This window comes from Amblyomma americanum, chromosome 1 (genome assembly GCF_052857255.1).
Source record: "Amblyomma americanum isolate KBUSLIRL-KWMA chromosome 1, ASM5285725v1, whole genome shotgun sequence".
Lineage (NCBI taxonomy): Eukaryota > Metazoa > Arthropoda > Arachnida > Ixodida > Ixodidae > Amblyomma > Amblyomma americanum.
In genome coordinates, this window is record NC_135497.1 from 250,415,090 (window position 1) to 250,429,895 (window position 14,806).

At 48.6% G+C, this 14,806-nt stretch overlaps 1 protein-coding gene across 1 annotated transcript in view; it reads left to right on the top strand.

Moving 5' to 3' along the window:
* LOC144114913 (uncharacterized) overlaps window positions 1-14,806 on the top strand; it is an 80,448-nt gene that overhangs the window by 48,267 nt on the left and 17,375 nt on the right. The window contains exons 19-32 of the mRNA XM_077648936.1: window positions 899-996; window positions 2,810-3,019; window positions 3,508-3,676; window positions 4,308-4,412; window positions 6,511-6,713; window positions 7,226-7,379; window positions 7,780-7,893; window positions 9,220-9,390; window positions 9,844-9,933; window positions 10,425-10,586; window positions 11,319-11,504; window positions 12,171-12,304; window positions 12,799-12,925; window positions 14,177-14,356. Coding sequence (XP_077505062.1) covers window positions 899-996; window positions 2,810-3,019; window positions 3,508-3,676; window positions 4,308-4,412; window positions 6,511-6,713; window positions 7,226-7,379; window positions 7,780-7,893; window positions 9,220-9,390; window positions 9,844-9,933; window positions 10,425-10,586; window positions 11,319-11,504; window positions 12,171-12,304; window positions 12,799-12,925; window positions 14,177-14,356 — 2,103 coding nt within the window. The remainder of the gene's footprint in view (window positions 1-898; window positions 997-2,809; window positions 3,020-3,507; window positions 3,677-4,307; window positions 4,413-6,510; window positions 6,714-7,225; window positions 7,380-7,779; window positions 7,894-9,219; window positions 9,391-9,843; window positions 9,934-10,424; window positions 10,587-11,318; window positions 11,505-12,170; window positions 12,305-12,798; window positions 12,926-14,176; window positions 14,357-14,806) is intronic.

The window sequence follows — 14,806 nt, forward strand, 5'->3', positions numbered from 1 at the left end:
GAACTACGAGCGCAACGCAGCAATTACCGCAGAAATTCATCTCTCTGATAGAAATAGACCAGCGTAGGTCTATACTATTTAGCGAAGAGAATAGGCTCCACAGTCTTGACATCTTGTACCACTTAGAAGCAGAGGCCGAGACTTGTTATTCTCTGGTCGCAACTGAGTAGCACGGTCATTGCGAGTGCGGAAGCCACCCCTTGCAGCTCAGTGTTTTCTTCATACGTGGCTGTGGACAGGATTCTATCTCAGCAACAGCGACGAATGGAGGCGTGTGACATAGCGTCACTTTCGTTCCTGCTTGTTTTCTGTCACAAGGAAAAATAAACGCACACACGTTTTCTAACCAAACACTCCACACTCAGTCGCAGTGGTTAGGCTGCCACCATAACCTGGGAATCTAACAAGCCTTTTATCTGACCTTAATTCTGCAACACTACAGACCCGGTATGCCACGATAAGCGTAAGTTGTGGTTGAGTGCCGCTCACACTAAAGAACGGGCGTCAAGCTGTAGTAAATCTGCCAGTTTCAAGGCGTAAAAACTGCTACTGCATTGGTGCGCCGCTCGAGTCAAGTTAAAGGCCCAGTCCAGTGTGGACGTAGGTGCACCTGTGTATCTATTTCATTCGACCCGTTAGGAAGGCCCGCTGCTCGCTCAGCATCCACTCGTCGGCAGCTTCATCTATACGGCTGCCTCTAGATCACCTGAAGGAGCGCAAGCTTCTATGGCCACATTAAATGTGATGAAACACGGCACATATAACATCTTCTCTCTCTCTCTCGCTCTGTTTCATATATAAGCAACGGATATACAAGGTGCCACTTATTCCTTTGCGACTACAGGCTGGTTGTAATGCAATTATGAAAGTCTCCTACTGCCTTGTCTCTTTTCCGTAGGCCCTGACGGCTCGATGGGATTCCCCGGCAATGTGGGTCCGCAGGGAGTGAAGGGAGACAGAGGCTATCCTGGCGCTCGCGGCATTCCAGGACTGCCGGTAAGAGGAAACAGCGGAACTCAGTGTTCAGAATAGACTGGCGGTGATGTTTTGATACCGCAGCACATAAGGTTAATTGTCGCATTTTGCCAATTCCTGTGCATTCCTGTAGCAGTCTCTGACTGCTGAATCGTTTCCGCTGCAGTAGATAGCGTTAACACCTCTTTTTGGGCTAGTTGGTGCATACCTGAATTGGTGCATACTCCAATTTAAAAAAAAAATGCAGTAGACAGGCTTTACAACTGGATTCGTTTACCCTTGGTGTTTCTTTAATACAGGGCGTCCAAAATTAGACTTGGGATTGTTTAAAACAAACGATAAGCAGCCCAAGAGACCCGTTTTTTGCACTTAAGTTATGAAGCCAAGCGGGCAGAATGTGACATGATAATTAACCTTGTCCATTTGCTAATTTAGAAAAATCTGTTAATAAACTTTTTACTCGCAGCACTTAGCTTGTATGCTTTATTGAAAACTTAGAGGAGGTCGTATTCCTAGACTACTCTATTTGGAAGGATTTGCATAGTATGCCCTTGTTTAGATATATTCGCCTCTAAAATACATCTCAGTCCACGTATAATCACGCTTGCAAGGCTGTGACAATTGGAGCGGAACTCTTCCTCCCTAATGGGACGCAGCTGTTGCATCTGGCGTTTCTTGGGTTACGCTAGCTGAAAGTGAAAGGGGAACAGCTATCAACTTCACCTGCTGCCCTACTCTGTTGGGATACGTAACGCCATATGCAATAGCTGCGTCATACCGGGAGGAGTTTCGCGCCGCCATTTAGCGTGCGAAATTGCCAGGATCGAGTAGGAAACTTGGAGGGCGTGCTAGAATTCTACCCCACGGAATAGTCTAGAAATACGACTGCCTCTATGCTTCCAATATAAACATGCCTGCTAAAGTCAGTAAGTCAAAATTTTATTAATTTGTTTGAACTAATGAGGAGGTCGATGACAACTTTACGTCCGCTTGGCCCGATAACTTACGTGAAAAAAACTGCTTTCTTTTGCTTTAAAAATATTTCTGAAAGCTTAACTTTGAACACCCTGCATATGCCTTGCACGTGGAGACGCTTTTTTTTAGTGCCTTAAGGAAGGTTTACACTAGCCAAGTTAATCGAACCAATTTAAGCTGATGCAATACTCAACATGTTTTGAATGTTTCAGCTTCTCTTAGAAATAAACACTTGAACATTCGTGATTTCACAGAAAAGCCGTCTAAAAAAATTTTAAGACATTGTTATTGGAATCCGCTCGGAGGTCGGGGCACAGAAACGCGCTGTGAATTTCTCACTCTGGCGCTAAAGATAAATCACGTTGGAGGCAGCAGGCAGTGGCAGGTCGCTTGAGTGCGAGAATGGCCAACAAAAGTGAAAGAATAAAACGCATTCGCACATGGCGCCAGCTAGATGGCCTGATGCAGCTCACTGCTCCTTTTGTGTTCTTGTTTGTTCGACCTGCACTGCGCCTCACGCCTGTCAAGTTGGTGGTATCCAGCGACGAATCACGAAGATGCCACGTTTTAATAGTTTCGTTTCAACACTCGACGCATCGGTCTGCTCCCGCTTTTATTATTGGTCATAAGTCACACTTGCAGGAGGGGTTTCTCAAGTCTGCCATTTGTTGCACGTCTGTGAATACATACAAAAGCGCTGCGAGAGAAGCTGTCGCTGCACTCTTGCGTGCTTCATGGGCACGGTGAGTGGGTGTTTGCAGAGGGACAGCGAAGAACAATGCTCGTCGAGGCGCTGAGGCCTCTCCAGAGGCGGCTTGCTGGCAAAGCGGCTAAAGTCGTCATTGGTTTTTTGTCTCAGGGTCGAGACGGCGAGCAGGGTATCGACGGCCAGAAGGGCGAGAAAGGTTTCCCGGGCGACTACATCTTCCCACCGGGTCCGCTACCGCCGGGCTCCATTAAGGGCGAGAGGGGTGAACGCGGAGACTACGGACCAAGGGGCCTGTCTGGCCGAGAGGGCAACCGCGGACCAGACGGCCTACCCGGCATCATAGGCGTCAAGGGAGACATGGTAGGTGCTGCGCTGATGACCGCAAGTCTTGCACGCACCACACGGCAGCTGTCCGCCCTTGCTGCGTCTAAAAGCCTGCGCCACTTGCAGTCGCGCGCAAACAGCCAAGCGTCGGAACACAATACCTCCCTCTGCAGTCTCTTGCATGCATGTAAAAGGGAAAACGTTATTTTTTTGCAAATTGTGCGATGCCTTTGCATGCCTTCTATGATAATCCCTCTCGCTGTGGCGCACTGTTGGGCAAAGCTCTTGGGTTGCCCATTTTAATGTTTCGTACTCTCACTTTGCATTATGCGTGCATGAGCGATGCATGGTGTTTGGCTAGTCGGTAAGGCGTACTTTTCCACCAGCTAGGAGAGAGGCGTAAACGTGCTTTTAACTTGGCTTTGGCACCAGACACACACAGCAATTAAGCTGTGGCCGACGAGCAAGTGTGCTTCCGTGAGGTAAACATCCCTGCATGAGCCGACACTTGGCGCCGTCCGCAGGGGGAAGTCGGAGATCCAGGCTACCCGGGTGCTGATGGCGCGGAAGGCTTCCCGGGCCTCGCTGGCCGAAAAGGTGAAGCCGGAGACTACTACATAGGCGAGAAGGGCGACTATGGAGAGGAAGGCGAGCCCGGAGAGCCGGGCGCAACTGGACCACCCGGCGACATGGGTTAGTGTCACGCCCTGTACAGCTGCTCAGTCGACGAGGTTTGCACTCAATGAGCCATGTTCCCCCCCCCCCTACAGCAGTCACTCTCTTTCACCCGCGTGGGTGTCGGGTGCAAGTGGGCCTACATGCGTGCACCTTGTGAGCCACCCGCCTCTTCACTGTTGTGTAATTTGAAGCGTAGTTTGACAATGCCCGCGTGTATCTCAATCGCCGTTAATCAACTCAGGAACAGGCAACGACGCAGTCATCACCGCTGGAGCTCGCCATTTTGACCGGCGTTCACGGCTGCCGACAGAAGGCAGCTCACCGTAACCGCACGAAATTTCGCGGGTAGTATGAGGACAGGTACCCGTCAGTAAGAATAAAAAAAATAAGATTCCTTTGTTCAATCATGGCTTTCTCAAATTTAGGCAATTTAGGCGAGGGATGTTCATCCAATACATCATAACTCAATCGTATGCTATTGCAGTTCGTCAACCTGCCTATTCGCGATACTGCACTTAAAGCCGTGCAACAGTATGTTGCACGGCAAGATGAATGTGCCCTGTCACCATAACCGTATATGCTGTTTTATTTTTCTTTGTCCCATGCTAAAAACGGAGCAATAATGGAGATGGTGTATTGCTTTCAGGTGACCCTGGACTTCCGGTGAACGTTGCGGAAAACCAGACGCACTTGATCGGAGAACGAGGTGCACCCGGTGCCCCAGGCCTGCCCGGCAGAGAGGGACCAAAAGGCAAGCGGTCTTGCCTAATTCACCACTGTATATCGTCTTGCACACTTCTACTTACTCGGTTACACTCATCATGCTAATGGTTTGCTCACCGAGCAGACTGTTAGCTGTCGAGCAGCCAACAAGTGTCTTTCAAGCACAAGTCCTGTGGATGTACAGTTTCTCACAAGAAAACATGCATGCCGCAGAGAGAAAGCTTTCAGTTCTCAGTTCTCAGTTACCAAAATATGTTTGAAAGATGTACTACTCGACTGATCACTTTCGTTTGCCTATTTCTGTGCTTCATTAAATTGCCCGAGTGATGATGCACGTACGCTGCTCAAAGCGCTGTGGAGGAATTAGAAGAAAAGGCTAAAAACGAATTCTCCGTATGTGATTACACCGAGACATAATCATCACTTTGCGCATTTTTCAGCTGATGGTTTTATCTTTGACATTTTAAAAGCGCACGGCATGCTGCCTTGTCAAACACGAGGCGAAAAGTGTTACGTCATGACATCCTTGCAGCCAGTCAGCCAGCCAGCTGGCTGCTGTGATTCGAAGCGCTACATCACACAGCTGTGCAACGTGAAGCCTGGTTCTGATGAGCGTAAAATTCAGTGCATGAGCGACGAATACCGCTCTGCCAATGAAGAAGCTTCGTATTCATACACACACACAAAAAGAAGGCGGAAGGGGTGGGGGTGGGGGGCTTAGGGCTGCGAGCCTATGGCGTCAGGCGCCTGCGAGTGACAAAATGTAGCGGATGGGTTGGTAAGCCAGTGAGGGCCAGAAACAGCTTTTCTCTCTCGTACTCAACGTACAATGGCAACAGCAGAAATAACGTCACGTTGTGCCTTAAAGTCGCGGTTTCACGTGCGGTGTTGAGACAGAAATACAGTTATTACGACTTTATCGATGTGTCATTAGATCGTACCTCGCTGCGTGTTGTGCAACGAGATTCCTAGGCTTTACCGTATCATCCGGGACGTAACGTGAACAAACTGCAGCTTCATGCCAATCAATAGTTGAAGCGCATCCTGTGCGCAAATGCGAACGCTATAATGTGCCAGGTGTCGTTCACCGCGTTGCACTAGGTTGAACTAAGCACTGCACAGAACTAAGCGAACGCTAACGCACAGAGCTCAACGCTTCATGATATTCATCATTGTACTAAGCTAAGCATTCATTGCGATTTCCCACGCTAATAGTAGATAATAAGTCTGGATATGAATAACAATCCTCACATTCTTGTGGTGTTATTTATTCTTTCAACTTAGCAGTGTGCTATGCGCCATTTATAATGCAACGACGACGTGAAGGAATTTTGTGTGCTCTTGCCTAACTAGCAACAATAAAAAAGGGGCTTTATTATGATGTTATATGCGTCATGTCGATGATTCTCAATACGGCTGCACTAGAAACTCAACTTCGGTTGCACTGAAAAAGTGTAATCACGTTTCAGAGGCATGAGGGTTGGACGTGATAGCTACGCCTCACGAATCCGCAGTCATCGGAGCTTCTCATCCCTCAGAAACGTATTTGAAGGCGCGTCTCGGCCAACGATGCTATTATGACAGTCTTGAGCATTGCATTACTTTAGCATTTGGTTCCGCTGTATCGAACCTTTCATTACTAAGGTTCTCCATGAGAAAGTGGAGTCGGATAAAACATGTACACAGATAACTGTACCCTGTCGGCCACACACATGTAGCGATTTAAATCGGGCGGGAGCAGCGGGGTTGTTGTGACGTCACATTTGAACTGCAAGAAAGAAAACATGTTTCACACTTTCTATTTCAAAAAAGCTTGCCGTATTTATTAGTTTTAGCAGTTCAACTCTCGTTTCCATCAGAAAATGCAGCTATAAAATGCTTCAGTATCCCTTCAACACGCTGAAGAATCCAGAGCTCGGTTGTTCACATAAGAAAATACTTTCACAGATTAGGTCGAATACTGATAAGGTGAGGGCACCTGCAGCCTTACAATTTCCGCGTGGTGTAGTGTTCGGCACCACGCAATGTTGCCAACAAGCATACATTATAAAAGCAGCTGTATGCAAGGCCCTGCACATAGATCACAGCCAGCGCGATAGCTGACGGTAGAGTTTGACTGTTTGCAGGAGATAAAGGGACGGCCGGCTACGACGGCCTGCCTGGGCGTCAGGGAGACAAGGGTGATCACGGCACACCGGGCTACTCTCTCCAGGGCCCGGGAGGTCTTAAAGGCTACCCGGGTCTTGGCGGAGACCAAGGACTTCCCGGCCGGAGGGGTACGCCCGGACCGAGCGGAGAGCGCGGCTATGATGGGCGTCCCGGACCCAAGGTGCGCATGCTAGTTCAGCGCTCAGCTGAGATCAGTTTCAAGCACAGAGCTTCACGTCTGCTTGTTTCTCATTTCGTTCATCTCATGTGTCTCACTTCTGTGAGAGCATGCGCCACACGTGTCACTTCGGCGTGCCACACATTCCCGCTTTGCTGGGAGTTACACATCTCCCTACCCTGCACCTCTTAAACAGTCTGCACGTCCCGTCTCCGTTTCACTACCAGCCCATGTTTTTGTGGAACACCGCCCCCTCCTCTTCGTGACTGCACGGATCTCTCGCTTTTTTAAGAACAAGAATCTTATCCTCCATCACATAAATACCGAATAAAGTCTAGCCGCTTTGTCTTCCTCCTTAATCGGTAAATTTGTTTTCGGAGGACTGCGGCTCTATAAGGCGCAAAAACGCAGCTATGATACGCGTGAATGCTTGGCCAGCCCTCCCTTTCGTGGAGCACTGGCAAGTTGGAGCAGCGGCGGCATTGTACTTGGAACTGAGCTCGCCACACGCGCAGGGCGGGCGAGGACGCCCTGGCACTGGCAAAGGCACGGGACCGCCAGGCCTTCCGGGCATCCTAGGACCCAAGGGTGAGCAAGGCCTGCCAGGATACCCTGGTGCTCCCGGTCCCGCCGGGCAGCCGGGATTCGCTGGGACCAAGGGACAAAAAGGCGAGTACCGAAGCAGCATGCCGGCAGGCCTCAACACAGACTCCACATGAACAGCAAGGTTCCAGCTGAACTGTCATTTTGAAAAAGTTGTTAGCCAAAAAAACATTTATCTGGTTATCAAAGTATGGCATGGTAGCCTTTTACAGTACTAATTTAGGGTTGATTATAGTTGACAAAGGCAGCAAATAAGGCTGCGGGGACAATTAAACGTTGCCAACAGCTGCCAACACAAAAAATTATATTCCTACCCGTAAGCATAAAGAAAAAGGAAAACACGATGAGACGCAAGAATTTGCTTGATTGAGCACATGTATTTCCATGAATTTTGTAAACCGCAGTACCATCTAATGGGACTTTTGTCACGCCGGCTAAACTTTCTTTTCACACTGGGTGCACGCAGGTGAACCGGGCTACAATGGATATGACGGACCGAAGGGAGTGAAGGGAGACCCCGGTGACGCCGGCATCGGAACGCAGGGGAATCCTGGGCTGCCTGGCTACGACGGCCAGAAGGGTGAGGCACGACACTGCGCAAGACGCTGCCAGCTGTGGCTTAGCCTGCCCCTCAAAGGCTTCCTGCAACTACCTCTGTTAACTCGTGCCATATGGAAGCTCTGCCATTGTTAGGATTTAAAGTCACGAATCCTCTCCCTATTAGTGCGAAAGCACTATTCCAATGGGTCAACCCAGACCAAGATCTTGGGATATTTGTATGTTTATGGTGTTTGTATGCTTGCGTTGTTCGTGGATTTGTGCCAAGTGAAAATAATAAATAAAAAGAAATCAAAAAAGTATCCAGGCCTGGGAGTCAAACCCACGGCGGCACGAACAGACCAGCTTTGCAGGCCGCTATGAAACTAATATCCGCGCTTTGAGCTATGTGGCAGTAGTGACAGAGAGGTGTGCGCTGCATGCGTTGACGAGAACAACGTTGTGGCAGAAACACGGCACTAAAGCAATACGTATTGGAGTTGACAACATTGCTGTAGAAACATGGCATTGACGATGAAAAAGTTAAAGATGCGCATAACTGGCTCCCTGGGTTAGCGGAAACCTCAATCGAGCTTTCAGGTACGCGGCGGTGGTGTCCACCTGCGAAAAATTGTGCTTTCGCGCAATATTTATTGCTTAGCAATGATAAACCGCCAGCAATTTTTTATGCATACTGGTTTATAGAAGCATCTCATTGCACTTACAGAAACGACACCAGGTGCTTAAAGATCAGAGCAGTCTACAGAAGGTCACGACATAATAAATATTTACAGCATATTATAACAGTATCACGTATGCAGAGAAGAGAATGTGACACTCGTCTGGTTTTATTACTGGCTCATTCGGCGCATAAGCCTTCCCAAATTCAGTGTCTTTAGGCTTTAGGTGTAGGTGTGTAAAACAGTATGTACCACAATGCATTCCCACGTTTGTGCTGCTCCGCACGTTTTCGTGTGTATTATGGCTTCCCGTTCTTATCATCGAGTAACTTAATGTAGCGCAACAGCGAGCATGTTCTTTTTCTTTTTTAAGTGTTGCATAATTTTACGCTCACTGCACAACTGTTCTTTGCCTGTTCGTACTGTATTTACATATATGCTTAACCGGAGGCATGCTGCTCCACTCCCACCCAAGCGAAACCAATACCTTTCATCAAGCGGCGTTTTGATTTTGTTCTGAATAAACCCCTACTAGTAGCAGAAGGACAGAAGAATACGTTCAAAAGTCTGATCTCAAGACCCTTTCATCACCTCTGAGCAAAGCAAAGAGCTCAACATGCGGCACGACTTCACTGCTTCGTGCGTGCGTGTATGGGTGATGAGAGTTTCCAACTTGGCGGCATGCGCAGGAGAAAGGGGCATTCCCGGACTGCCGGGCATTGACGGTTTCCCGGGTCTACCCGGAGCCAAGGGCGAGCCAGGTGCAGCAGGAGCACCCGGACCCCGCGGCCGGGACGGCCAGCCCGGCGGCAGGGGACAACCTGGAACGCCCGGTCTCGAGGGTTACCCGGGGACGCCAGGTACGTGCGCGCGCCTCCTTCATCTCCTACTACAGCAGTCATCCTCTACCTAGGAGGACTGCTGATGCCACGAGGATCGCCGGTTAAGCTCAAACAGAAATATGAACGGTTACGGCACCGTGCCGCACAGACCGGCATCATGCAGAAAAACAAGCCCCGTTGACAAGATAAAAAGGGACTAGCATAATCTGTCATTTCTTTGTTACACCGCTGGGCAAGCTTGGCAGTCTGACTGCGTATAATACGTTCAGCCATCAGTGATCGACGAGAGCTTTGGGCTGCACTATTATTCATGTTGTTGCTATGATTTAATCGTTTGTATTCGATGATTTTTCATGATCACATGCGAATGTGTGAGAGTGTAGTTTAAAACACGACATCGGAAAAGAAAAAAATATGCCTTTAGTAGCGTATAGTAGAAGTTATCTGCACTGTCAATGACTCTTCTTGCAGGCAGAAAAGGCGAGGCAGGAGACTTTGGGCCCCCTGGCTGGGATGGACTGGCGGGAGAGCCAGGATACCCTGGACTTAAAGGGACTAAAGGTATGTAAATGACTCCAGCTCTACCTGTGTGGCCTGCGTATTGTAACGAATTAGTTTCCCTGCGCGAGCACTGGGAAAATTTATAAAAGTTAATAATAATAAGCAAAATAATAATAATAACCTGACCTTTGCATCGTCTTCATACGAAAGCCTCCGGGCTGCGTGCACGCGAATGCCTTGCAAAACTAGTCGCAACTCAAGAGTACTCTTTTCACTGACTGTTGCAGTGGCTTGGCTGGTGCTCGAAGACGCTGACCTATAGACGGTATCGTTCAAGTACAGTGCTTTCTCGCGCGGATCCTTGCAGCAATAGACCAGAGCACCATGACATGTCATTATCATTGCTTCGGGTCATATGCTGCCCAAGCTAGTAGCCGAAAAAACGCGTTTCCTAGGCAGAATTCTTGATTTGTACTGAGATTTTCTGTACTTGTACGGCGACATTATTTTTACAGCACCCCTGCGAATGTGTTAAACACGCCTTAACGCAGGAGAGCGGGGCGACAGTGGACAGCCAGGATTTCCGGGGCTTCCTGGAAGACCAGGCCTTGCGGGTGAACGTGGAGATCTCGGCTTCCCGGGTCTTCCTGGCCAGAAGGGAGATAGAGCTCAGCGAGGCATTCGAGGCGAGGATGGCTTTCCAGGGATCGAAGGTAATCACTGGTATATACGCCCGTGTGCACTGAGCGTGAGGACAGAGTGATCTTCCCATAAAATAAGGTACCGTCAGATATGCTCAGAGGTCAAACATTAATCAAGCCCTTACTTAAGACGCCGCAGCAGGACTCTTTTACATTCCCTGATTCCCTTCACATTCCCCCTAAATTTTTAACACTGTCTGGCACAGAGCTTCGATTGCATCAGACTTAAAACGGTAAAGGTTTTACTGGCACCTTCTTCTTGCACTTCAACGCACACCCAGTGTGAGAAATCAGCAGGCTACTTCACGTTTGGTACCAACAGGTACCAGGCTTTGCTAGCAGGTTCCTAAGGCATTATTACAGCTCCAAAGTTGTGAAGACGAGAAAAGCTTTTTCTCACTATACTATCTAGAGCCAAGAGATGGCCAACACCACCGCAGAATACCAAAAGAAGTGTCATCAACATGCTCCGGCCAACCTCAAAATGACCTGCGCATTTTCGATAAAGTGCACCAGTATAAATTGTGGCCATATTAGCACTCAACTTTGCTTGTTGAGCGCAAATAACGAAATACTGATTTTCCCGGAGAATAAGCATTTCCCTGCAGCATTATTCGTGAAAGAAAGCATAAGTATTTCACTAAGCCAGGAAAGCCTGTAGTTGCATAGCCTACTGCTATTTAAACATCGAGGCCGAATATACTTGCGTCTCCGTCATTTCGATGCCGGCTCAATTTTCACAAGGTGCGCCTGGACCGAAGGGCTCTGCCGGATTCCCTGGTCTTCCTGGAAGGAAGGGAGAGCGGGGAGAGCCCGGTCGAGCTCTAGGTGCACCAGACGGGCCACCGGGAGAACCAGGACCCAGGGGCTACGATGGATTCCCTGGACTTCCGGGCATCAAGGGCGAACCGGGCAACCCGGGAGCCCCAGGTATGTCTTACCCAAATCGCACATCCAGCAGTCTGTACAGTGTTGTGATCGTGGGGCTTTGCTACGAAATTGGAGGATTGGAAGAGCATAGGAAGCTGTTTTAAAGCCAACTACCCAGTTAAAATGAGTGAGGGGGTGAGGTGTCCCAAAAATATCTGGGAAGGGGAATCAGTTAGGGAGGTGGAGTTTAACCTTTTTGCATTGCCTTTGTCGAGAATGCAGATGCTACCCTATGCATTTGGAACCAGCTACGTTGGTCGGGACTTATGCGACTTTTCATCATTAGAGTCTTCGATTACTAGATGACTTGTCCCTTAATTGTAAAAGAGAGCTGTGATCATCACACTCACTGTTCTGTTTAAGTGCCACCTCAATGTACTTTGAAGATATGCCTGACGTTCGAAACAACGTGGCTTGAAATAAGAGCGCAGATACTTGACCGCGTATCTCCATGACAGTCAAATCCCTCCTTGCACTTTTTCAGACTTTCACACAATTATTGACACTGCCGCTTTGTTACAGTAAGCTTAACACTACATCACCGTTTGCTGATCTCCTCTTGAAGGCCGTTGTTTCCTTGATGCAAAAGGCTGCCTTGCTTCTCATATTTCTGCGGCATTGGAACTGCCGCTAAGCGACCTACACGCACCGTGCTGTCCTACACAGGCCCTCTCGGACTGGAAGGTGACCCGGGTTTTCCGGGCGTAGCAGGCCTTGATGGAGCAAACGGTCTTCCCGGTCTTCCTGGCCTGCCTGGCCCCGACGGATTTCCAGGACTTCCAGGATTCCCCGGCTTGAAGGCAAGCACACTGTCGAAGAAGCGCTGTGACATTGCATTTCCCTTATTCTGTCCACTACTCGCCAGACAGAAGCAAAATTCAATTTTCTAAAGTTTGTACGCGAATAACATTTATTGGCCACAATTGCGACTTGAGCTACAGCGCGTGGATAAATCAGTAGTATCGTACGTCGACGACAGTGCAGACAGTCCTTTATGTTGCAGCACTGCACGATATGCTGGGTTCATGTGTGATCATCATTCTGTGGTATCACAGCCTTCCAAGCATCCACACCATCACAGGAAGCTGCGAGATTAATTCTCAATCTAAACCTTTGGTCCCTGGTAATGGATCTGCTGTTCACTTTTGGGATATGAGTGTCTGATGTCCACTTTTGCACATTGGGACCAGTTGCACCACACTGCACGGTGGCACAAAACTTTATTTGCCTTCCGTACATATATAGTTTATAGTCGCTCCCAAATGCTGTTGCCAAAGCTCTTCCCACTGCGTAGGGTGACCCGGGCTTTGACGGACGCCCTGGCCCCGCTGGCCCGGCCGGCCCACCAGGACTCCCAGGATCTCCGGGTCTGGACGGCAAGCCCGGACTCAAGGGACCGACAGGAGATCCCGGATACCGCGGTACTTGCCAGCTTGCAGAAAAACTCTTTGGGTTCACTTCTTGGCTGTGCAGCATACAGAAAAAACAAAGGCTGTGCACACACGGTGTTTAACCTGACAAGGACCGGGAAGGATATAACCAACGCAACTTGCTGCAGGTTGCTTCATATAAGGAGTACCTGTGCTATCACAAATATTTCTCCCTTTGCTCCTGCTAAGGTTGGGCGTTCTGTATGGATGCAGAAGAAGCTACCTTCCACTGAAAGCCTAAGATCACTGATTAGTGAATGTCGCATAGCCATTCGCAGGAATCTCCGTTAGTGGGGACAGAAACTATCTGACAGCGCCAATTATCTGACAATTAAAATCCAGTAGGTTGGTGCGATTACTGACCGCTCATCGAGTTAAGAAAAAAGCTCACCTGATCACCGAGATAACGAGCCGGTACGATAGCAACTATGAAAAAACGCCATGGCAGAGCTTCGCTGTGGAAGTTGGGTAGCAAAAACTCTGTGCTATGAGTGGAAGATCCCTACATGTTCCATTAACCATAGTTAATTTAAATGACCCATTAAGTTTAATGTTGCAGCAACAGCTGGTCAGCCAGCGTGATTTCTTTTTTTTAATCTTTCTTGCATGATTTGCTTAAGAAAAGACACTCAGCTATGAGCATCACAGTAAAGTTGTGAAGACGCGCCTTAGCGGTTCAATGGCTATACAGCTCCTTTAGTGTGCATGGCGTCGCGGAGTGAACCTCGGCCACAATGGCAGCTTTTCTATGAAGGCGAAATGCGTAAACACCCATGTGCTGAGACTTTTGTGGACATTGAAAAGCCCCAGATGACTGCAATTAATCCGGAGCCCTTCCCTAGGATGCGCCTTAAAACGCAACCTCTTCCTCAGTTTGGCACGCAAAAACCCATCAGTTATTAATTAAATAAGTCAAGAGAAGCAGGGTGAAAGTAAACTAAAAAGTCGACAATTTGTGTTTCGATGAAGTCAAGGCGGTTACGTGCTTGGTCGAAACTGGACTACCACGTACACCGTGGTAGTAGTGGTAGACTGAGCAGCTGTGATGGGAAGCACAAACGACAGAAAGCGTTCAGAAAGCGTCGACGCAAGTTATGTGCACAAAAAAAAAACAGAAAAAAGAGAAAAGGCAGGATTGGGGGGGGTATTCAGCGTTGTAGGGTTGAACCCCCTATGCTCGATACAGACAACAGTTCGCTGAAATCTTGTCACTGCGGGCTTGAAAGAAGGCGTGCCGTGCAGGTCTTTCAACATTCGAGATCAGCAAGGGAGACAAAGGAGAGCCGGGCGTGCCGGGACTGCCCGGATCGCGCGGCCCTCCCGGCGACGATGGCTTCCCTGGTGTGAGGGGCCTAAAGGGCCAAATCGGAGATCCTGGTTACGACGGTACGCCAGGAACCGTGGGACGGCCCGGACCCAAAGGTGGGTTTCTCATCAAGCCACTATACATCTGAACAGAAGCAAATATCATCCATTCACACATCTCTCTCACACGCATATATAATCCACGCCAGACTCCGCATATATTGTAGCTCAGTTTTCTCTATCCCTTCGGGAAAGCGCACCACACCTGCAGCCCAAATTCAGTTGGAGATCAAAGACTAACCATGCTGCACCGTCTAGATGACTCTTTGAAATAGATAAACAGAAACAGGGAGCGCTCTGATCAGTCTTCGAAAATGATCGCCTTGTATAAATCTTTTGTTTTACGTTATTTGTAATTTCGATTCATATACATATCCTGATGCGTATTCATTCCAGTACATTCGTGGCAAAATATGCCGCTGACAATTTTTCAAGGCACAGAGACGAATAACTCAAAGCATGAAGAAAATCGGAGAAAAACTGTTAAACGTACGCCAAACTTTTTAC